At 45.8% G+C, this 23,740-nt stretch overlaps 1 protein-coding gene across 1 annotated transcript; it reads left to right on the top strand.

Moving 5' to 3' along the window:
• Nucleotides 1-5,408: 5,408 nt before the first annotated feature.
• On the top strand, nucleotides 5,409-22,400 carry MAGEF1 (MAGE family member F1). The gene is given in 4 exon segments (XM_082461555.1): nucleotides 5,409-21,255; nucleotides 21,257-21,322; nucleotides 21,324-21,576; nucleotides 21,580-22,400. Coding segments are annotated over 4 exon segments (927 nt in total). The 5' UTR covers nucleotides 5,409-20,845; the 3' UTR covers nucleotides 21,778-22,400.
• Nucleotides 22,401-23,740: the final 1,340 nt, after the last annotated feature.

Below are 23,740 nucleotides of genomic sequence, written 5' to 3'. Positions count from 1 at the left end.
ATGTAGTTATAAGAGCGGAGTGTCACAGCCTGTCGAGCTCGCAGGGGGATGGCGGGTGGTGAGAATCACACAGGGACTTCCATGCACAGGAGAGAGCAGGGGTTGGGCTGTGGAGGAAGCTAGGCCAAAGGAACTGACTTGGCTGCCAGGGTGGCCAGACATGCTAGGCACAGCAACCAAAGGGGCAAGCGAATGTGGCTCAGTTCAGGTCAACCTGGAAGGTTGGTCCATCAGGCAGGTGGGGTAGGGCAGCAGGAGTCCAGAGGCCAGAAGGCAGAGGCAACCAGGTTCTTGGTGGCTGGACCTCCGCTAGAAGTGGGGTGCAGCAGGGGAGTAGAGGACTGTCAGAGTCTCATTCCCAGTCAGATGGCCTTGGCAAGAGTAATAAAGAATATGAGCTTTGGACTCAGACACACTTGGTTTGAATCCTAGCTTCCTCCCCTGAGTAGCTATTGGACATTGGAGGTGACACTTAATCTCTCAGTTTTCTTAGCTATAAAGATAATCATAGCACCTGCTTCTTAGGAGTGGAGATTAAATAAGGTCATTTGTGGAGCTTCTGGCATATATAGATGCTCACAGAATTGCACCTGTTCTTACTACGATTATTAGCCCCTGAGATTGTCAGGTTCCCAGAAAATGAGGAGGGATTTCTAGGTTTGATGGGTAGAACATGGCAGAAGCCTGGCCCCTGTGAGGAAGGGCAGTCAAGGAAAAAAATCACAAAGTCTCCAACCACAGATAAGCCCCTGCTCAAATCCCTCTTCCACCGGTGTCTATCTGAGACCTTTAGCAAGTGACTTAGTCTCTTCAAGACTCAGTTTCCTCATCTGTAAAACAGAGACACCAATATCTGCCTTTTGAGGTTGCTGTGATAGTTAAATGAGACAATGTACATGGAATGCCCAACCCAGTAGGTGCTTTGTTAATAGCTACTCTATAGATGAGGCTGATATGTGAGGCAGCGGAGGAAAGATGGGACCCAGGGGGCTTTTGGGGGTCCAGGAATCACCCCCAGATCTTGGGTCTACTGCAGCAGAAATACTTTCTCCCTGCAGAAGCTGAAGCAGCCAGAGCTACAGGAGCTCCACAGGCATGTACCCTATAACCACACAAGCATACTCTGATTGGCTTCTACGTGCCTGTACAGGACTGGCTCAGGAGCTAGCTAAGCCATGTCTGATGGTGGAGGCCAGCAGTGGCTCCAGCTTGGAGGGACCCAAGAAGAGGGAATAAGGGAGGGGCTGGTGGAGGAAAGAGAACTTTTCATTGATTCAGTAAGTAAATAAGCACTGATTGTGCACTTTCTATGGGCTGAGTCCTACAGACACCATGGTGAACAAGACAGCCGTGTCTCTGTACCCCCAAAACTGAGCCTACTGGGGGAGCAATGAAAGGGGAACTTTGGGAAGATCATTCAGTGGCTACACTCGGGAAATGAAGTGCAGAGCCTGTGCAGGAGTGCTCGCCGAGGTCTAGTAAGAAAGGATGAAAGCTAGGTGGTGGTCGAGGCTCCAACTGTGTCCCGGCGGGAAGGGTAGCAGACAGACCCGGCTCTGCCCCTGACCAGCTCCTTGGCTCTGGACAAGTTAGTTTTGGGGTCTTCAGTTCCCTCCTCTGTAAGATGAGAAGAATGGAACCTGCCTCACAGGGTTTGGGTGACTATTAAATTAGGTGACACATAGAAATCTTGGCTCTCAGTAATGGTCAATAAGTGGGGACTGGGGTGCTTCCCCGGTGGCGCGGTGGTTAAGAATCCACCTGTCAATGCAGGGGACACAGGTTCAAGCCCTGGTCCGGGAAGATCCCACATGCCGCAGAGCAACTAAGCCCACGCACCACAACTACTGAGCCTGTGCTCTAGAGCCCGCGAGCCACAACTACTGAAGCCTGCGTGCTACATCTACTGAAGCCCGCATGCCTAGAGCCCGTGCTCCGCAACAAGAGAAGCCACCGCAGTGAGAAGCCCGCGCACCACAACGAAGAGTAGCCCCCGCTCGCCGCAAATAGAGAAAGCCCGTGCGCAGCAACGAAGACCCAAAGCAGCCAAAAATAAATAAATAAAATAAATTTATTAAAAAAATAATAAATGGGGGCTATGGTTAATAAGAACATTAATAACTAGGTGAGGGACTTCCCTGGTGGCACAGTGGTTAAGACTCCGTGCTCCCAGTGCAGGTGGCCCAGGTTCGATCCCTGGTCTTGGGACTAGATCTCACACACATGTCGCAACTAAGGAGCCGGACTGCCGCAACTAAGACCCAACACATCCAAATAAATAAATAAATATTTTTTAAAAATTACTAGGTGAATCTAGAAGTCTCGTTGAAGGAATAAATGACAAGGCTTGGTGACTGAGTGTGGGAAATATTTTAGTTGAAACCCCGGGCAATTGTAAGGTGATTGAGTATCACTGTAGGTCTGAGTTGGAATTTCCTGCCGGGAAAGAAGGTATGGACTCGGGTGGAGTGGGGAGGCCGGTCCCAGCTGAAGGAGAATTCTGAAGTCATGTCAAGCGAGGATTTACAGTTCAGTTTAGGGAGGAAAAGACTTAAGTTCAGCCTCTGGGTTAAACACTTCCACATTTATTTTCTCCTAGATTCCCACAGACAGCAGGTGGAAGACATCCCCCAGAGCCAGAGTCAGCACCGGACGCCCTTAGTCCTTGGCCAGGTCAAAATGGGAGAAGGATCCTGGACCAAAAGCATGGCGTGGAGTGAAATGGCTGCTCAGCTAACATCTTTCCTTCCACAGACTGAACAAAACCTCAATAAGCACACCTTTTTTTCTTGTCCTTTTAAGTGGCAGTCCTATTGTAAGTAAGGGGCTTACAGGACAAGGCCCCAGAGAGAACAAAGGAAACACTCCCACCAACTCTCTTGCCAGGAATGAGCTGAAATTTTCGGAGAAGTGCACGAGCCAAAATTCTCAGGGAGAAATCCCAGAAGACTGTCCGTCAGGTGAGAAAATGTAGGCAAAATGTAAAGTGTAAAATGATGAACCAGAAAATCATCCAGCAAGGCTGCACCCAGCTATGTCTTAATGAGGCAAACTCCAAAGAAGCTTTTCCTTTAATCTGGCATTTGAAACAAAATGCTGCTAAGAAGCCCCCACCCCACCCCACCCCCGCCACCCCTCCCACCCTTATGTGTTGCCATGACGACCCAAGTTCTTAGGACTTGAAAGAACTACCTCAGCATTTCCCTCTAAAACAAAAGAAAATTATTCCAGGTTTCAGGGCAGAGAACTCCAAGGAGTGGGACCTGTTACTGGAGAGCAGGTTCCTCAGAGTTGCGAGTGATGAAATATGAGCCTATGGGGACCTGTGCCTTCAGAAAAGCTGGGGAAGGAAACCGGGGATGACAGGACCCCAGCGCTCGCCCCAGCTTGCGGAGCCCGTGCTCCGCCTCATTGCTGGCTCTCTCCCCTCAGCTGGGCCTCATTTGCCCCTGCAGTGAAGCACGTTAAAAGAAAACACATCCTCTCTCCATATGGAAAGGGGCAGGGGTTGGAGGGGAGCAGGTTCCGGCTCAGGAGATCCCAGGGGGAGAGTAGAAGATGCCTTCTCCTGCTCTCTAGTTTGATTTGCTCATGGAACAGCCAAGATGGGGCCAACCTGCCGCATGACTAAGAAGCCCCTCCAAAGCCCCCTTGAAAGCTTAAGGTCCCGCTAACGAGGGCCAATCTATGTCTTCTGAATCCAGAAAGCAAAACCCGGGAGGCAACGGCCGGAAGACCAACTTGCTCCCGTGATGTTCCCTCCCCTGCCCAAGCTTCAAGCCAAAAACCAGGGCCTTGACACCTCCCTATCCAATCCTTGATCACATTTTGAGTCTACGTCCTAAAAATTCCTCAAATCCATCCACTTCTTTCTCCACAGCCACTGTCTTGATTCAGGCCTCATCATCTCTAGTCTGAAATGGTAGTTCCAGGTCATCTGCACACCAGGGCTAGAGGGGCCATTTAAAAACACAAATCTAATCATGCCACCTCCTGACTAAAATCCTTTTGTGCTCCCCCTGCCTTCAGGACAAATCTTCAAATTCCTCAGAAGACATGCATGGCCTTTCCTAATGGACAGATCTCAGCCCAGTTTACTCCACACTCCAGCCATAAAGTATACGTTTCCCCAGTTTACATGCTCTCCCCCACCTCCAGGCCTCCCCTAACCCAGTGTGCTGGATAGATCTGCTGGCTCCTCCGGACCCACTCTCCGCCCTGCTCTGTGCCCCAGAGGCTGCCCCGTATGGATCACATAAATGAACTCCAGAGCCCTATGGCTTCTGGTTGGATTTAGCCAATGGGGAGCACCAGGAGCAATGGGAGGATAAGAGAAAGTGAAGCCAGGGTAATTATTCCCTCCCTGTCGAGTCCGATCAGGCTGCCTGCTCCCAGATGGAGGGTCGCTCCTTCTATCAAGGCAGCCTGTTCCACAGGACTTTCTCTCCTTCCAGAGTACAGTAGCCCCCGTTCTGGCCTAGGGGCTGCCGCTAGCCTGGGTTTCTGTGATATCTCATAATGTTCCCCCACCCCCTACCCACACCTTTGCAAATAACCCCCTTGTACATAAACCCTCCTCAAATCATCCTAACTTAGTGTGTCATCATTCTCTGTTGGGACCCTGGCTAATAGAGTCATCCTTTGCCTTTGCTAAATCATAAGCTTTCCTTTGGATTAAGCTCAGGCAACACCTCCTCCAGGAAGGCTTCCCTCCTCTTCCCAGTCTGGGCCAGCTGCCCCCCTCCTTGGGCTCCCAGAGCCTCTGTATATTCCACTGTCACAGCTCTTTCCATACTTTATTGCAAAAGTCAGTCCTCTGTCCTAAATCTGAGTCTCTGGAGGTAGGGACCATGTGTTATTGCTTATCCCTGCACCCCAGTATCTGGCACAAAGCAAGCCCTCAGAAAACATTTGCTGAATGAAGGAAAGAAGCAGGAGCTCAGAATGAGACCTGCCAAAGACACATAGGAAACACAGTGCAGCATCTCTTTGTGGTACCCACTATAGGAGCTGGCATCTCCCAGGCCAGCATCAGTTCGATCACAGGCAAGGGCCTGAAGAAAGGTTATTATTTAATGAATACTCCACATCCAGGGCCTGAGGCCCACATCAGTGAGCATGGCGAAAGAATGAGGGAGAGGGCTTCCCTGGTGGCGCAGTGGTTGAGAATCTGCCTGCCAGTGCAGGGAACATGGGTTCGAGCCCTGGTCTGGGAAGATCCCACATGCCGCGGAGCAACTAAGCCCGTGTGCCACAACTACTGAGCCTGCGCTCTAGAGCCCCCGTGCCACAACTACTGAGCCCATGTGCCACAACTACTGAAGCCCGCGCACCTACAGCCCGTGCTCCGCAACAAGAGAAGCCACCACAATGAGAAGCCCGTGCACCACAACGAAGAGTAGCCCCTGCTCGCCACAACTAGAGAAAAGCCCGCGTGCAGCAACGAAGACCCAACACAGCCACAGATAAAATAAATTAAAAAAAATTTTAATGCTATAAAAAAAAAAAATCTAAGGGCTGTTCCAAAGGACCCAGTACCACTCTACCAAATCAGTCACTCATTCATTCAGCAAAGTTTACTGGGGCTCTGCTCTATGCAAAGCATGTCCCTTTGATTTACCCTATTGACATTTTATCCAAAAGGAAAAAGTAATTTTTTCTTCCAGTCTGAGTCCCTGCTGGGCCCTGTAAAAGGCCTAACAGGGCCAGAGGATGGGCTTCTGGTAGACACCTGGGCAAATCATGGGAGATGGGCCAAACATGACGGGTGGAAGGCAGAATAGTGACCTGGTATGGTGAAAGTCCTCTAGAATCCTGGCTCCCCTTTTCCAGATATGTGACCTTGGGCAAAGTACCGCATGTCTCTGTGACTCAGTTTCCTCCGGTACAAAATGGCGGTCATAATAGGACCTAGCTCATACAGCTGTTGTGAAAATTAGATAAAACAAAACATCCTCCAGGAGGTTACCGAGAGCAGTGCATCCCAACTCTATCAGACCCAATGCTCCCTTTTTATAGCAAGTATTTTGTAAGACCACTTTGACTATTCTGAAATGAAATTTATAGATAGTATGACCCACCTACGCACATAAGTTTTTAAAGAATCAACATATAGCCCTAACTATAAGATAAAGAACTAAAAGGAAATAATTTAGAATAAAATAATATGCATTTAAATTTATAAATGTTTGAGCATAACTACATAAGAAGATATAAGACAATTATACCCACTTATAATGAATAAGTTTGAATTTAAGAGCAATAAAACATTATTAACTGCAACATTACGGGTACTTCTTTATATTTGATGTTCTGAAACAAGATTAAACAAGTACTATATATTCATACAGTTATGTACGAATGTAGATGAATAGACGTGTGTTATTTTGGCAATTCAAATATGGCAAGAATTTTGCTATTCGTATTGTGGTTTTCTGAAATGGTGAACAACTCCTGGTAAAGATAAAATACAGTACTCTCTCGATTTATATGATAGTAGCATTCATGAAAAATTCAGTGTATATTAAAACTATGCAAAAAGTACTTTGTGGGACTTCCCTGGTGGCGCAGTGGTTAAGAATCCACCTGCCAATACAGGGGACACGGGTTCGAGCCCTGGTCCGGGAAGATCCCACATGTCGCGGAGCAACTTAGCCCGTGTACCACAACTACTGAGCCCGCGAGCCACAACTACTGAAGCCCGCGCACCTAGACCTGTGCTCCACAACAAGAGAAGCCACCTCAATGAGAAGCCCGCGCACCGCAGTGAGTAGCCCCCACTCGCCGCAACTAGAGAAAAGCCCGCACGCAGCAGCAAAGACCCAACACAGCCAAATATAAATAAATAAATTTTTTTTAAGTACTTTGTGTTTATATACAAAATGGAATTAGGTTCTAAGCTCAGACCAATGTAAAGAGATTTTCTACCTATATATGAATGTTGGGTGGGGCATTCAAATGTCACGTGAAGTGCAGGACAAATCATTGGATAAAACTGTGTCACCTAAGGCAAGGAGTCTGGTCCCCTCAATCTCCCCTAAGTAGTGCCCCAGCAACCAATGCAACAAACATAAATACACTGCATATTCCTAAAATGCCTCTAGGGGGCAGCACTGCCTCCATTGAAGATCAGTGGGCCACAGTTTATGGGGTTACTCAACCCATAAGGAATGCAGGATGATGGCCATACAACCTCCAGGAACACAGACCAGACAGACAGCATTAGGGAAATCTATCAGCATTTCGCACTCAGACCTCAATGATTTGCTGTCCTGCTACATTCTTGTTTGGCTGGGGCCATAGGGTAAGGCCATCCCCCCATGCATAGGGAATGAGGTCTCTCTTGATGAGTATGAAGAAGAAATCACCATATTAGGCAGAGCTATGTCACATAGGCTTCCAGGTACAGCAAAAGTCTCAGCAGACTGATTGATAGACCCTTGCATTTTTAGACCCCTGGACAACTATTGGGACCTCTTTGAAAAGCACATCAACAGCAGTCTATAAATAACCCTCAGTTCGCTCACCTATGGCTCCATCATGAATCAACACTAGAGGATTTCACAACGTTGTGTATCTCTCAACTGAACGTATCTAAAGAAAAAACGTAGTCAAAAAAAATAAAAGAAAAAAAAGAAAAAACATTGTCTTTTGTGGATATAAACTGTACCTCTGGCAAAACCAGTCAAGTCATTGAGGTGAGCTGGTGTGTGCCCACCCCTTTCCTTGCTGTATGAGCCTTAATGAGCATCAAAACCTTACTTGAATCCAAGTTCTATTTCCCATAAAAAGGAGCTATCATTTCAATCATCCCAGGAAAAGGCAGATCCTCAGACAAGTAACTGGAATTCAGATGGTGGCACCAGACAGAAGGGGAACTCTCGTCTCCTTCTTGGCTTCATTATTTTGGTGGATCACCTGAACTTTCAAGAGAGCATCCGTCCAGGCTTCCCAGGGCTGCTGGGATGGTTTTGAATACACAGAGGCAGCCCCGCACTAGGATAGGTGGGCCCTGAGCCCTCGTGATCAAGTATATCTTGCAAATGACAAGTCATGACTTATAGGAAGTCATGTTATTATTCTCTGTTTATTTCTCTTGTTATCCCAACGTGCAGTAAAGGCTGGTCTGAAGGATCCAGCCTTGTCTCAGCTGCCCAGTGTATGTGTGTGTATTGGAGGGTGGAGCCACTGACTAGTGTCAGTGATGAGTGAGAAATCCCAAGGGAAAATTCCAGTCACCTCTCTCCACAGAGAGTCTCCCTTCATCAGTAAGCTTGGAGGAGTTTTCATTCATCAGTAAAGGCGATAACTTTTCCCCACAGAGTCTGGTGGAACCAGAGGGGCCCTAGTCTCAGATAAACCAGGTGAGACACCTAGAAGGGGGCTTGAGCGCATGGGCTAAGCCCACAGTCAGTTTATCAAAACTTGAGAATAAGAAGAAGGCTGATCTTGTAGCAAAGACACTTGATGGTGGGACTCATCCTGTGGGCTGTATCTATTTTTCCAGGTGACAAAGTGAGTCCACCAATTGTTGGTGGAGGTGAGCCTGCCTTTGGGAGAGAGCAGCTCCATCACAGATAGGATGGATTCACCAAAGCTGGGGACCAAGCGTGGCTTGACATGTATCACCTACATGTGTTTTGGGGGACAGAGAAGGGGCCAAGAGAACACGAGAATACACAAATAGATGAGATAGAAATAACTGAAGCTATTTTCTCAATGTTTGTTTCTTATCACCTCTCGCACTCCTCAGGAGAGACCCCAGAGGCAGGAGGAACTGCATCAGGGAGACTAGGATGGCTCTGTTTTTCTGAAAAGAAACTGCCAACACCATTTCCAAATGTCCAGAGGTATGTGACCTCCAGGGTGACAGAGGCCTGAGAGTTGGCGCTGCTCTCTCCAGCAAGCCCACAGCCTCCAGAAAATCCCTGACATCTCTGCTATCTGGCCTTCTTTTCTGTAGGGCGACCCTCACAACTTGGGGCACATTTTCGGAGTGAACCAGAGGGGGAGACCACTGAGTGTAAATACTGATCTCACAAAGCCAGGGAACTCAACCAATGGCTCCCCGCCCTGCATGCACATTAGAATCACCTGCAGAGCTTCATCACCCACCCAGGCCCGGGGCTGACCGCCAGAGATTCTGATCTAATTGGCCTGGGGTAGGACCCACACGTGGATATGCTTTAAAATCTCCCCAGGTGATTCTAATGTGCAGCCGGGGTTGAGAACCACTACATTATACAGCAGGAGAGGCCCTCAGGCCCTCACTCAGATCCCAGTTACTCTTAATTTATATACACTTCTAACAATCCAGTTGTCTGGTTTCCTAGCCGGTATATGATTAAAAACCGCATATTCAGACAGAAGAGAAAAGCTGCTAATGAAAAGACACTAAAACCAGCAAGACATAACAAATGAGAGTCTGAGCACAAGCGTAAAGATAGAAAGCCTATAAAAAGCAAACACAGCACTCAACCCCTCCCCTCTCCAGCATATCCTATTTACAGTAAGGGCCTGAGGCGATCACTAGATGGAGGAGCCAGGAGGGAGGGCTTCAGTCTGAAGGGAATATACCCCATTTTACAGATGAAAAAAACGAGACTCAAGGAGAATCATGGGTGGTCTCCCTCAAAGTTGCACCAGCATTGAGCTGCAATGCTGGGATTTGAATATCAAATGTCAGTCGGTCCTTAAAAGCCCATGTATGCTGGAAAGTGTCACATCTGCCTGTTTAGTATGACTGATGTTTCTAATGATGACCCAGAGTCTAGAACTCAATTACCCTCAGTATCCAGCTATTCAAGATGTTCATTCTAGAAAGAGTTACACACACACACACAAATATATGCTTCTTAACAGTGATGAAAGAACGGGTTATCCATTTTGGAAATAAATAAATAAATAATACAAGTTCTTTCCCAGCTCACACCATTCATCAAGATGAATACCAGATGGATAAAGATGGAAATGAAACCATAAAGGTACTAGAAGAAAATATAAGTGGATATTTTATAATCTTACGCTGGGAGGGACTTTCTAAACATGTCAACAAAAGCAGAAACCATAGAGGAAAAGATTGATAGATTTGACTACATTAAAAATTAAAAACTTCTGTACATCAAAAACCACCATAAATTGAAAAAATGTTCAACCTCACTAGCATTCAAAGAAAGGCAAATTAAAACAGCAATGAGAGGCCCTTTTTTTTTTTTTCCTGATCAGATTGGCAATGATTAAAAAGAATGATAATACTGAGAGTTGGTGTGGGTGAGGGGCAATCAGCACTCATACACTGTTGGAGGGAGTGTAACTGGTACAGTCTTTCTGGAAGGCATTTTGGCAATATGTATGAAAAAAGCCTAAGAAGGCACATAACTTTTGACCCAGTAATTCCATGTATAAAAATTTATCCAAAGGAAAAAATGGATCTACTACACACACATGCACACATAAAACATATATAAGGATTTTATTCACTGAGGCACTCTTTGGAATGTTGAAAAATTGGAAGCAACCGAGATTTTTAACAAAAATGAATTAGTCAAATAAATTATGTTATATACGTAAGAAGCAACATTATGCAGCTACCAAAAATGATGCTGTATAGACATACAGGCCAACGGAATAGAATAAAGCCCAGAAACAGATACAAATATATATGAGAATTTGGTATAAGATAAATATCAAATCGGTGAGGCAAAGACAGACTTTTTTTTTTTTAATTAATTAATTAATTTATTTTTTTTTGGTTGTGTTGGGTCTTCGTTGCTATGCACGGGCTTTTCTCTAGTTGTGGCGAGTGGGGGCTACTCTTCGTTGCGGTGCTCGAGCTTCTCATTGTGGTGGCTTCTCTTGTTGCGGAGCATGGGCTCTAGGCATGCGGGCTTCAGTAGTTGCAGAGCACAGGCTCTAGACTGCAGGTTCAGTAGTTGTGGCGCACGGGCTTAGTTGCTCCGCGGCATGTGGGATCCCCCCAGACCAGGGCTCAAACCTGTGTCCCCTGCATTGGCAGGTGGATTCTCAACCACTGTGCCATCAGGGAAGCCCCAGACTTTTTAATAAATGGTGTTTGACTATGTGGAAAAGGATAGATTCTAGACCAGTATTTCACACAGTAAATCATGATAAGCATCAATTGGATCAAAGATTTAAATGCACAAAATAAAACCATAAAATTACCGGAAGAATAAGAGAACTCCTTTATAATCTTGGAGTAATGAAGGCCTTTCTAACCGATTCAAAAATCCAGAAGTCATGAAATAAAAGATTGATAAATACATCTGTATAAAAATCTTAAAACTCCTGCATGTCAAAAGCACCATAAGCAAAAGAAAAACAAACAAAAGACTTACTGGAAAAAAAATTGCAACTCACTTCACAAAGGGTCAATCACTCTAATACATAATTTGTTTCTATAAATCAAGGAGACCAATAACCCAATAGAAAAAATGCCCTTTTTCAGAAAAAAGAAATACAGATGGCTTTTCAGCATATAAGAGAACGTTCGACTTCATTAGTAATAATGAGTACAAATTATAGTTGCAATGATATACCCATTTTTAACCTATCAGATTTTTACATATCCAAAATACACTTGAGTGGGGGAAGTTGTAGGGAAATAGGCACCCTCATACATTGCTGGTAGGAATAGAAAATGATACACACCTATGAAGGGCAATATGGCATTTTCTATTAATGTTACTAATGTATTTACCTATTGGCTCATCAATCCCACTCTCTGAATTTTTCAGGCAAATATATTTGCACACATACAGAAATGATATATGTCTGTATTATAATATTGCTTGTAATAGTAAAAGACTGGAAATAACCCAAATGTCCAATTATATGGAATTGGTTAGATATTACTGTCCATCCAAACCATAATACACCAGGAAGCTATGTGCTGATATGAAAAAGTCTCCACTACATACTATTAAGTTTTTTTGCTTTTTTGTTTAAAGCACAGTGTCTAATAATGGACATAGTGTGCTAACTTCTTTGTAAGAAGGGGCAAGGTATATATAATTGCATTTGCTTATATTTTCAAAAAGGGGCACTGTAACTATTAAAAGCAGTGACCTATGGGAGGGGAAATCAGGAAACCAGGTAAAGAGGGACATGGGTGCAAGCAAAAATTCTCAATTTTACTTTTTTATGTCGTTTTGATTTTTGAACTACGTGAAAGTACTATTTTTTAAATGAAATTAATACATAATTGTGCAGATTCACTTTTGTAGACATGAAAGATTTTCAAAATGGATTTAGTGTATAAATTAGGTCATAGAAATAAATATAGAATAATCCCAATTTTGTCTTTCAAAAAATCACATATCTATATGGTCATATTCTTATATAATAATTTCCATAATCTTGGGAAATAGGAAAGATTTAGCCACAAACAAGTTTATCACATTGTATTTCATAATGAAAATCTGAAAACATCCTAAATATACAATAGCCATTAAAGGTGACACGGGGTCTGTGGAATATTTTCAATCACAAATAATTACATTATAGAAAAATATTAGTGTGAGAGATTCACAGTATGTGAATATATATATAGTGTATAAAAAGCAGAGTATACAAGATAACTGTTAAAAAAAAAAAGTACATGCTGGGGCTTCCCTGGTGGCGCAGTGGTTAAGAATCCGCCTACCAATGCAGGGGACACGGGTTCGAGCCCTGGTCCAGGAAGATCCCACATGCTGCGGAGCAACTAAGCCCGTGCGCCACAACAACTGAGCCTGCGAGCCACAACTACTGACGCCCTCACGTCTAGAGCCTGTGCTCCGCAGCAAGAGAAGCCACCGCAATGAGAAGCCCACGCACCACAACGAAGAGTAGCCCCTGCTCGCGGCAACTAGAGAAAGCCCGCGCACAGCAATGAAGACCCAACGCAGCCTAAATCAATCAAGCAATCAATCAATAAATAAAAGTAAATGCTTAGAAAAATTGGGGGAGGATACACACCAGGGTATTTGTTAACTGTGGTTTCCCCTGGGTAGTGGAATTATAGGTGCTTTTTCGTTTTTTTCTTTTAAATGGTCAGGATTTTCTCATTGCTGTACAATAAACAATCTCTTCTAAAATGAGAAAAAAATAAAGCACTAAGGAATTTTTTTAATGCTTTTTTAAAAATGATGCTTCAAAGTTCATTTCTAAGCTACCTAAAGAAGTCACCCACCTGAAAGGAGAGTCTGGCTAAGTAAGGTGGGCTATCTGCATCTACTGATGATAAGGAGAAGTAGAGTGAGGTCTTGGTCCTAAGCTGAGATGTCTTATTCCCTCCTTCCTCCCTTTGAGTCTTTCTTGACCACAGGGTGTTGGCCACCATGCTGGGTCCAATGGCACTGCCCACCAGTATAGGACAGCAGACACTGCAACGAGACAGGACCTGCTCTCACCCCCACCGCAGAGAATCACTGGTCCAACCACTTGCCTTCTGGTACCTTCCAGCAGGTGAGCTAATAAACCTGCTGGGCTGGAAAGTGGTCGGCAGGCAACATGTTGGGTGAGGTGGCTGGGGCACAAAGGTTCTCTGTGAGGACCAGTTCCTGGCCCAGGCCCAGGCTCTCCCTTAAGTGCTTCTGCTTCAGCCTCCCTGGCCAGCCATCCCAGTCTAATCGCTGAGCCCCTTAAAAGGAAGGAGTGGCTTCGGGGTGGGGCATCTCTCAGGCAGGCCGCCTCCGAAAAGGCTCGGGTGAAGAGGTGGGGTCTGAGGCCCAGGCAGCCCCCTAGACCCTTCACGTCTCCTGAGAGTTTATTGTAACCATCTCTTATCTGGACTCCTGCTCGTGGTCCCTGCCCTGTCCCACCTGTCTTCCAAGCCCCTGCCATCCTTCTTGAAATACACCTAATTATTTTATTCCTGGGATCAAAACATTTTCTCCAAAATCAGTCTTTCTCAAACTTTCCCGCTAAAGCACACCAACAGCAGACAAAAGAAACGCCTTCAGTTCCCCCAGGGGACCACACAGCCTGAAGCTCCTGCCAACACACCCAAGCTCTCTTTGAAGTCTTCTGTTTTCTCTTAAAAATTCATGAGAATTTTGCATTCTATTCCATGATCTATCTGAATTTCTTTTAACATGAAGGTGTTTAAAATTATTCACCTCAAGGAAAACTGATGCTCCTGAAAGAAATAATGTGTTTATCCAGAGGTTCAAATATCCTCATTGGAGAAGTACCTACAGCATGAAATCCAAACTCCTGCCAGGCAAGGATCTACAAAATTTGGCCCCCACAAACCTTACCACCTTCCTCCTGTTACTCCTCGCCCTCCAGTTGCTGGGCCACCGGGACTCCTGTCATGTCCTGATTTAGGTTCTTCCCAGCACTTCTGCTCAGGCTCTTCCTTCCTGACCCCCCTCTACCTGCTGACGACCCACCATTCCTAAAGGCCTCAAGGGAGATCCAATGCCACCTTCCACATTAAACCTCCTCTGTTGGCCCTGACAGATGCAACGTGAGAGGCAGCAGGCTCCTGTGAAAGCAGCCTGTGCTTTGGGATCAGAAGGCCGGCGTTCAAGTCCTGACTCCCAACTCTTGACACTGGACAAATTATCTAACTTGTCTACTTCTCGTTTGTAAAATGGGGAATAACTGTGCTTCCCTCACAGGGCTGTTATAGGGATTAAAGAAGACTCAAGTGACAGTGTAGTGCCCAGCACATGCTCCCCTCCACTCCTCCAAGCTCCTACGGCAGTCTTTACACCACTCGCGTAAAGAGCAGGTGTTCACATAGGCGTGCTCATTTCACCCCAATAGATCAGTGGTTCCCCACGTCCCCAGGAAGCTTCTTGTATTACCCCCATGATCCCATGGCTTGAAAGATTTTGGTTATTAAATCAAACACATTGATGGAAGAGTATCCCGCTTTTCTAAGTTCTCTATCCCATGAAGCTTTCTGAACACTGCGAGCTGTTCCCAGCCTCCCCTCTCGGGCATCACTGGAGGGACTCGGAGCGGGCAGCCACCCACGGAGACCGTAAACACCTCGAGACTGCAGCTCCGGCTCCACACTTCCCACAGCACCTTACTCAGCGCCTGCTCCAAGAGCACACCTAGTCACTGCTCGCGGCATAAACAAAAAGTTCCGCCCAGATGACAGTGGGGGGACAGCCCTGCCTAAATTAGCCAGTCAGTGTGCAGAAAGGGGGCATTCTTACGGGAGGCAGGCTGTGCTGGAGACCAGCCCTTCTCCTCCCGCCCCCCCGGCCCAGAGCGGCACCCCCAGGTCTACCAGCTGGCTTCCAACTTCAGTGTGTGAGCCGATTAAAAAGCACCCTCTCTTCAGTGTCTGGAAACTCCTGCAAGGAAAGTTTGCTGCCCAAAGTTGGCTTTTGACTAGAGTCTTAATAAGAGGCCTCAGCAGGCTGTGGCTGGAGAGACAATGTCACTTAGAGAAGCAGCTTGAAGCGGCAGTTAGGAGAAGAATTATTTTAATGAATACATTTCCTTTCAATTGTATGGGAATATCAAGATCCCATTAGAATAGGGAAGCAATTAGAACTAATAAAGATGAATGCACAGTGCTGGGTATGTGCAGAATAACAAGCTGCCAACAAAGGGACTCCGGAGAGCTGCTCTAATCCAAGTGAACTGGCGGCCAGCAGAGGGGAAACGGCTCTGTTCAGCTGCTCAAAGGCCCCGCGTCCCGTGCATTCTGGTCACGGCCAGCAAATGGTGTGAGCAGGACCTCGGAGGTGGGGGTTGATGGCCCCCGCCCTGGCCCTGGCCCGGCCTATGGGGGATAGAGATGGGCCGTTGGCAGCCCCTTGGCGACGGCCATTCAGACCAGGGCTCTGGCTCCCCGCCAGCCTTGCGCCTGCCCCTCGCACTGGGCCTCATTGTGTCCAGGTGGCAAATGCCTTCTCGCCAACTTTCCTTCGAGGTTTACAGAGCGGGTGGGACAGTGGAGGAGGGAGGGAGAAGGGGGCCCTGTGCCCCCTGCATCTCTCCCCTCCCCTGCCGGCCAGGGTCTGTTCCTCCTCTGGGTCGGGTGTTATGTTACAGACACTGGTGGGTCACAGGCAGCCAAACACAGGAGTACTGTTGCTTACACAATTGCTCTTCAAACAGTAACAAACAATTTTCATTACCCAAGTCAGATCGAATCATCCGCCTGGCCATCCTGCTTCAATACCAGCCACACATACAGGACCCAGGGCTTCACACTCTGCCCATTCTGCTGTGACAAAACTGGGCTCCATTTTGCCCCTGGCCCAGGGATGTGGGACAAAGCTCTTCCTCTGATCCCTTCTTTGAGCCAGATCAGCTGCACGGTTATCAAAACTGTCAGGAGAAACAGAGAAGACACAAGCACCTATGCAGTTTGGGGCTCACTCAGATCTGGAGTGAGACATTACTCAGCATCTGTGTGAAGAAGGCACTCAGGAGCTTGGAGGAATCCATTGACAAATTTAGAAGGAATCCAACAAGATAACTCTGGCTTCCCACCAAAACATTCACTAGCCTTAGATGGAGTGTCAGGACATGACATTTCTTTATTTAATCTTTTTTGGCCAGACAGTTTTTTCAACCAGGAATGTGTAAGCTCATTCCAAAATGTCTGCATGAGAGGCCAGTGACATTCATTACTGAGATTTTTCTACCAGGTCTCTTAGAAAAAAAAAAAAAATCTGTAACGTTTTATAATTGTTTCTCAATGGTAGAGCATTTTAAAAGTATGTTTACACTTATAATCCTACTTGAATCTCAAAACAACTCTGGGGACTGGCAAAGCTAAGGTTGTCAGGCCTAAAGATGAGGAAACAGTGGCCCAGAGAGGTTAAGTATGCCGTGCAAGGTCACAGAATGAACGAAGGGGTTGGGACACCAGAACTCAGGTCTTCTGACCTGGTTCAGTGCTTTGTTCTAGGACGTACCTTTTCTACACCCACAGAGTGCCAGACATTTCCAGGATAATTCATCCTGCAGTTCTGCTTTTCCAGTGTAACTCCCTTATCCTTTTCTGCATACTAAACTGTGCTAAGCACTGCAGGCTTTTAACCACTGTAGTCTAGGCTACAAAGGAGCATCCTTCAGAAAGGTTCCCATCGAACAGTCATCAAAGTTTTGTTTTGCTGCCACCCTCCACCCCCCAGCAAGAGATATACATTTCCTCCCTTTTAACAGCTTAGGTAAGGATTGTTTTAAAAGTCTGCCTGTCCAGTGTGAGGTCAGCACAATCAAAACTGGCAAATGATTGTCTAGGTTCCTTTCAGTGCATTGTAGCATCCAGGGGTTGGCAAGCGGCAAAGCAAAGCCATTCACCTTTCACACCTTCATCACCTCCTATACCTAAAGGCCTATTCATTTAATTTTTTGAAACTTTTTTACATGGTGACTATAGTTAATAATATTGTATTGCATGTTTGAAAGCTGCTAATAGATCTTAACAGTTCTCATGGCAAGAAAAAAAAATCTAGTAACTATGTATGGTGACAGATATTCACTAGACATTGTGGTGATCATTTCACAATACATGAATATCAAATCACTATGTTGTACACCTGAAACTAATGTTATCTGTCAATTATACCTCAACTTTAAAACTTTATTTTTATAATTTTTAAGGTATAATTTACATACCGTGAGATACACAGATATTCAGGGTACAGTTTGAAAAGTTTTGACAAACGTATATCTACACCCAAACCAAGATACATAACATTGCCATCACCCCCAGAAAGTTCATGCATATCCCTTTCCAGTCAACCCCACTCCAGGCCTCCACTGTTCTCATTTCTGTCACCATAGATTAGCTAAACCTGTCTTGGACATCAGATTAACTGGAATCATATTGTACATAATCTTTTGTATCTTTCTTCTTTCACTCAACATAACGTTAGCCAGACTCATCCATGTTGTATCAGTAGTTTGTTCCTTTTTTTTTTTGGATGAGTAGCATTACATTATTGATTCAGTTTTCAAAATCCAGTCACAGTACTGCTAATTTGCCCCTCAAAATTCTTTCCATTCAATGTATCTCCTGTATGCTCCTTTCCATGCATCTATCTCCTCTGTATCTCCTCAGCAATACTTGAACTGAGAAAGATATGTAAGTAGACTATTTTACCTCCAGTGATGCCCTTTTAGGTAGGAGTGGTTCTACCTTCAGGAGAAACTGACAACGAGGCAGTCCAGCATGGTGGTCATGAGTACAGTTTTCAGAATAGACAGATCTAGGTCCTCATTTCCAGTCTAGCACTTAACAGATGGGTGGTGGGGGACAGGTGGTTTAACCTCTCAGTGACTATTTTCCCATTTGTAAAATGAGAATAATAATACCTTCCTAATAGGGATTTGTGAGGACTAAATTATATTGTACATAAAATGTTTATGTTTATATTCTACATAATAGGAACCAATAACAGCCTCAAGTTAAACTATAATAAACATCCTCCTGCTTCATTCACACACTTTCAGCTTCTCTGAGTCATAAAGTATAAATGGGTATATATTTTCAGAAGTTTTTAAAAATGAAAAGTTCATGATTACATCTAGAAAAGTCTAGGGACTTCCCTGGTGATCCAGTGGTTAAGACTCCTAGCTTCCACTGCAGGGGGCACGAGTTCTATCTCTGGTCAGGGAACTAAAGATCCCGCGTGCTGCGGCCAAAAAAAAAAAAGTCTAACTGTCATATATTTACTTAACATAAATGCTATTTCCTCTGGAAAAAAGTAAAGCCTTTCATCATTTATTCAGTGACAATTACATACTGAGTGCTGACGCTGAGGGGCTCTTCAAAAGAGTTAAAGACATAGCCCTAGCTTTTAGGATGTTTGGTTCTGGAGGGTAATAAGCACAAAAATAACTATTATACAGAGTATGGTCAATAATAATGATAATAATTAACATCTATTAATATAGTGGTTAAGAGCATGGTCTCTGGAGTCATACTATATGATTGAAATAGTGGCTCAGTCATGTGATGCTGGGGAAGTTACTTACCCTCTTTTTGTGTTATTTCACTTGTAAAATGGGGATAATAATACCACTTATCTAGCAGGGTTGTTATGAGAAGTAGACGAGTTCATACATGTAAAAAATTAGTACATTATCAGCACATTAAAAGTATGCAATAAATAATAGCTAACACTTACTGAACACCATGTGCCAAGCACTGTGTTAAATGATTTACGTGCATTACCTCACATGATGTCCACAATGTTGTCTCTACTATTATGCCCATTTCACTCATAAGGCAACCGAGGGAAAGAGAGTTTAGGTAACTTGCCCAAGATTACATAGCTAGTAAATAGCAAATTCCATAGGAAAGACACATCTATAAAATGGGGATAGTGATAATAGTACTTACCTTAATGAGAACTAAACAAATTAATATTTGAACAACAGTTAGAACAGAGCCTAGTGCACAATAAGGTCTATATAAGTGGGTGTTAAACAAATACAAATTGCTATGGTGATTCAGAAATGGCAGTAAATAACTTCCATGCATGGAGACTAAGGCTTTGGAAAGGTGACATTTAAGCTGAGCCTTGACAGGAGGGAGAGAAGAGGAGAGGAGTGGAGAGGAGGGAAGAGGGAGAGGGAAGGGGGAGACGGGAGGAGAGGAGAGGAGAGAAAAGGGAGGGGGAGAGGAGAGAGGAGGAAAGGAGATGGGAGGGGAGGAGGAGGAGGAAGTAGAGGAAGAAGAAGAGGGAGGAGGAGGAGAAAGCAGAGGAGGAGGAGGAGTTGGAGAGGGAGGGAGAGAGGGAGAGAGACAGAGACAGACTGGTAGTGGGAGAAAGCTCAGAGTAGAGTAAGCAAAAAGAAAAAAGTAATGGGACTAGTTAAGTTTGATTAGGTAAAAAAAAAACAAACTCCCCTTTCTTCCAATCAGTTACTATTTCTGCCAGCTGCACCTCAATATATCTTTTAACATCTTCTTTGACCCCTGTAGAACCTGCTATCCTTACCCCCTCATCATCCATTTTACAATATTTATGGAGTGCTTCTATGTGCCAGGCACTGTTCTGGGCACTGAGGATATAACAATGAACAAGACAGGCCGAGTCTCAGCTCCTATTCTGCACTATAATAATACCAATACTCCAAGCTGGATTCCCAGCTTTTGGTCAGCCCTACTCCAATCCATCCTCCACACTGCCACCAGAGAGACTGGAAAGATACAGATCTGGTCCGGACACTCACTTGCTTAAATCCCCCTGTAGTATGAATTCCCATCGTGTTCAGAATAGATTTCAATCTCCGTAGCATCCTGTTCAAGGCCCGTCACTAACTGTCCCGCACAGCCTTATCTCTCAGCCTTCACCTTCATGCACTCCGCACTCAGCTACAGTAAATTACTCAAAATCTTAGATACACACATAGAAATAAGCACCTGCTGAAAGTACGTGGCTGGAACTCCACCCCTATTTTATCCTTGTACACTGAAACCTCAGAAAAGCCCTGGTTACCCCCCTCCAGCCTTCGAGTCTAAAAAACAGCGCTGGAGACGCACTCCTCCACAGCCCTGGCATCCTGAGAAGGCTGCGCTCACTCCCACCCCAGCGGGAGCAGTAAAAGGAGGGGCTTCGCCGGGCCTGGGGGCCGCCATCTTGGCTGAGTTGGCCGGAAGTGGTCCGGCCAGTCGGCTTGCCGGCGCGCACTGAGGCTGCGCGGTGGCTTCGCCGCGGGTCTTCGGCGCCGGCGGCGTTGCGGCCGTCCCGAGCCCTCTGCGGTGCAGCCCGGAAGCCACAAAGTCCCCTCTGTCATCTCTCCTAGTCCTACTCCAGCCGTCCCAGCCGCTGTCCAACCCCTCCGCCGGGGTTTGTGCAGCGGCTTGCACACCCCTCGGCCAGTGTACGCGCTTTGCACCTGCCTGCCCGAAAACATGTTGCAGAAACCAGAGAGCGGGGGTCTCCCTATCCTTCAGGCGGAGGGGGAGATGGATGGTGGCCACGACAGTGAGACCCAGGCCCTGACCGCCTCGCAGGAGGGGGCCCCGAGCCCCCTCCTGCGAGAGAGCCCCGAGGAGGACCTTGGCGCTGTAAGGGAGGAGGGGGCTGCGGAGCCCTCCATCACCCTGAAAGGTGCGAGGGCTTTGGCAGCCAAAACCTTGGCCCGGCGCAGGGCCTGCCTCCGTCTGGATCAGACGGTGACCGAGTTGGTGCAGTTTCTGCTGGTGAAGGACAGGAAGAAGAGTCCCATCACACTCTCCGAGATGGTGAAATACATTATCAGAGACTTAAAGGATCTGTTCCCTGAGATCATCGCAAGGCCCGCAGAGCATCTGCGGTATGTCTGGTTTCAAGCTGAAACAGCTTGACCGCAAGCACCACACTTACATCCTGATCAGCAAACTAAAACCTGGAGGAGGAGGAGGAGGATCTGGGAGGAGATGGCCCCAGACTGAGTCTTTTAATGATGATCTTGGGCTTTATCTACATGAAAGGTAATAGCGCCAGGGAGGCACAGGTCTGGGAGATGCTGCGTCGGTTGGAGGTGCGTCCCTCAAAGTATCACCTCCTCTTTGGGTACCCAAGGAGGCTTATTATGGAAGATTTCGTGCAGCTGAGATACCTCAATTACCGGCATGTTTCTCACACCACTCCACCGGCATGTTAATTCTCTTGGGGTCCCCGAAGCGACCTGGAAACCAGCAAGATGAAAGTCCTGGGGTTCGTGGCCAGGCTCCATAAGAAAGAACCCCAACACTGGCCAGTGCAGTACCGTAAGGCCCTGGCAGACGAGGCTGACAGGGACAATGTGGGGGCTAGGTCCAGGGCTAATGCTAATGCTGGGGCTGGCACCCACCCCTGGTGAGGGCCAGCCAGAGGTGGGGGGGGGGGGAAGTTGGGTATAAAAGCTACTGTCTGAGTCATAAGTAGACTAGGTGGGGAGAAGGTCGTTATTTCTGTAGCAGTTATATTCGTGTAACTAGGATTTAGGTTTCGTATCTTGCTAAGTTTTGTTACGTTTAATATACTTAAATTGATGTTTATAAATGGGATTGGTCTACTTTTTCGTGTAGGGTTTTGCTGCTTTTTAAAATTAATTGAAAAACTTTACATTTTATTCTGTGATCTTGAACAAATTATGCAGCACTGAATGCTATACTTAAATGGTTTGAAGGAACTCACCAGTATGATGATCTGGTACCAGGGGAAAAAACAGCTGATTAGTATCCAGCTTTCCAACAGTTTTTGTCTACTGTGCAAAGAAGAAAGCCTGACGTGTAACTCTGTTTGCTTAGTTATTGTAGTAGCTGGGGCGGGGGGGTGGGGAATGCAATAAATTAGAAGTATAACTTGGTACACTTAATAAACATTTGTTAAGTACTTCTTTTGTGTGATGCACTGTTAGGGGTATTTGGGGATTAAATGCTGAACAAGATAAAGGTCCTACTTTTCAGAACTGGACAGTAAGTAAATAAACCAGAAATTACAGTGCGGTGAGTTGAAGGCTACAGAGGGACACCCAACCCAGCTGGGGTGATTGGGTGAGGCTTGCCTGAGGTTACCTTTAGTCGGACTTCAGGGTAGGGAGGGAGAAACGGTGGGGTGGGTGGAGAAGAGGGGAAGGAAAAAAGGAAGAAGAAGTTGCGGGTGGGAGATGGTATTAAAAATGACTTAAGATCATAGATGCTGCTCAGTAAGATGGGAAGACATGATACATGGAAGATCTGGAAAACATCCAACCTTTGCCAGTGCCCTTGGTCCAGGGCAGTTTATTACAGTGCACACGTAATGATGGTGACTGTTAGCATTTTGGTCTTCTCCATCTCCCTTCTCTCAATCTCTACAAGCTTTCCTCTTCTACCAAAGCCCTCAGAGACCAAATACTTTAACAATTCTGGAACAGTATGTAGTGTGGAGGGCACGTGTGATGTTCCCTACTGCCAAGAAGTCTTCAAGGGCTCTCCCTTGGCACCAGGAAGCCCAGCACCCTCATCCATGTTTCTGCTTGCCACTTGCCACCTGCCATCTCCCATGAGGAGGAGAACTGGAAGGCATCTTTCACATTCTTAACTGCCCATGAAGAGTCATCTTCAAAAGCAGCTGGAGCCTCTGCAGTGCCTACCACCTTCACTCTGGGGATGAATTCTGTAGAATGGGTACATAGAGTAATAAGGAACCTAGAGGAGTGGTAACCAAACCAGAACTGGGTGTAGGATTATGAAACCGTCCCCTTACAGCTGCCATATACAGAAGAGCTGCTTTCTTCTCTCTTTACTGCTGGTTTTGTGGGTGTGTGTGCTTTCAGTTGCGTCTGAATAACATATCTGAGTATGTTAAGGTTAGCATGGAATACAAATACTTTGGGACATAGGCCCAGGGATCCAACCAATCACAGTGAGACCAAAGGCTATAAGCTTATGGGTAAAAAAGTTTACTAATGATTAAAAATATGATTTCTGGGCAATTTATAGTTCATTAAACGAAAGTACTGAGTACCCACTATATGCCAAGGACTTTGCTGGGTTCCAAAGATTAAAAAGGGAAAACCGTCTTTACCCTCAAGGAGTAATAGTGATAATTTCTCACATTTGCATTTTCTCACAGCTGCTGAGAGGTCAGCCGTGTGTGCATCTGAGGGTCTGATTACTTGGCGATTTGCTTACAGTCACTTGGCAAAAGACAGCACCAAGACTAGAACCCAAGTCCCTTGCCTCCCAATGTGTTTCCTTCTAGTACATTGTTCCCTGTGTCTGGCTTCCAATATATTGTATGTGATTTTATTGATCACAACTCCAAAGATCAAGTGAGGCATGTGAGATTATTGCCAG

This window comes from Balaenoptera physalus, assembly GCF_965194825.1.
Source record: "Balaenoptera physalus genome assembly, chromosome: 4".
In the NCBI taxonomy this organism is placed as follows: domain Eukaryota; kingdom Metazoa; phylum Chordata; class Mammalia; order Artiodactyla; family Balaenopteridae; genus Balaenoptera; species Balaenoptera physalus.
This window is presented reverse-complemented; position numbering and strand designations above follow the sequence as displayed.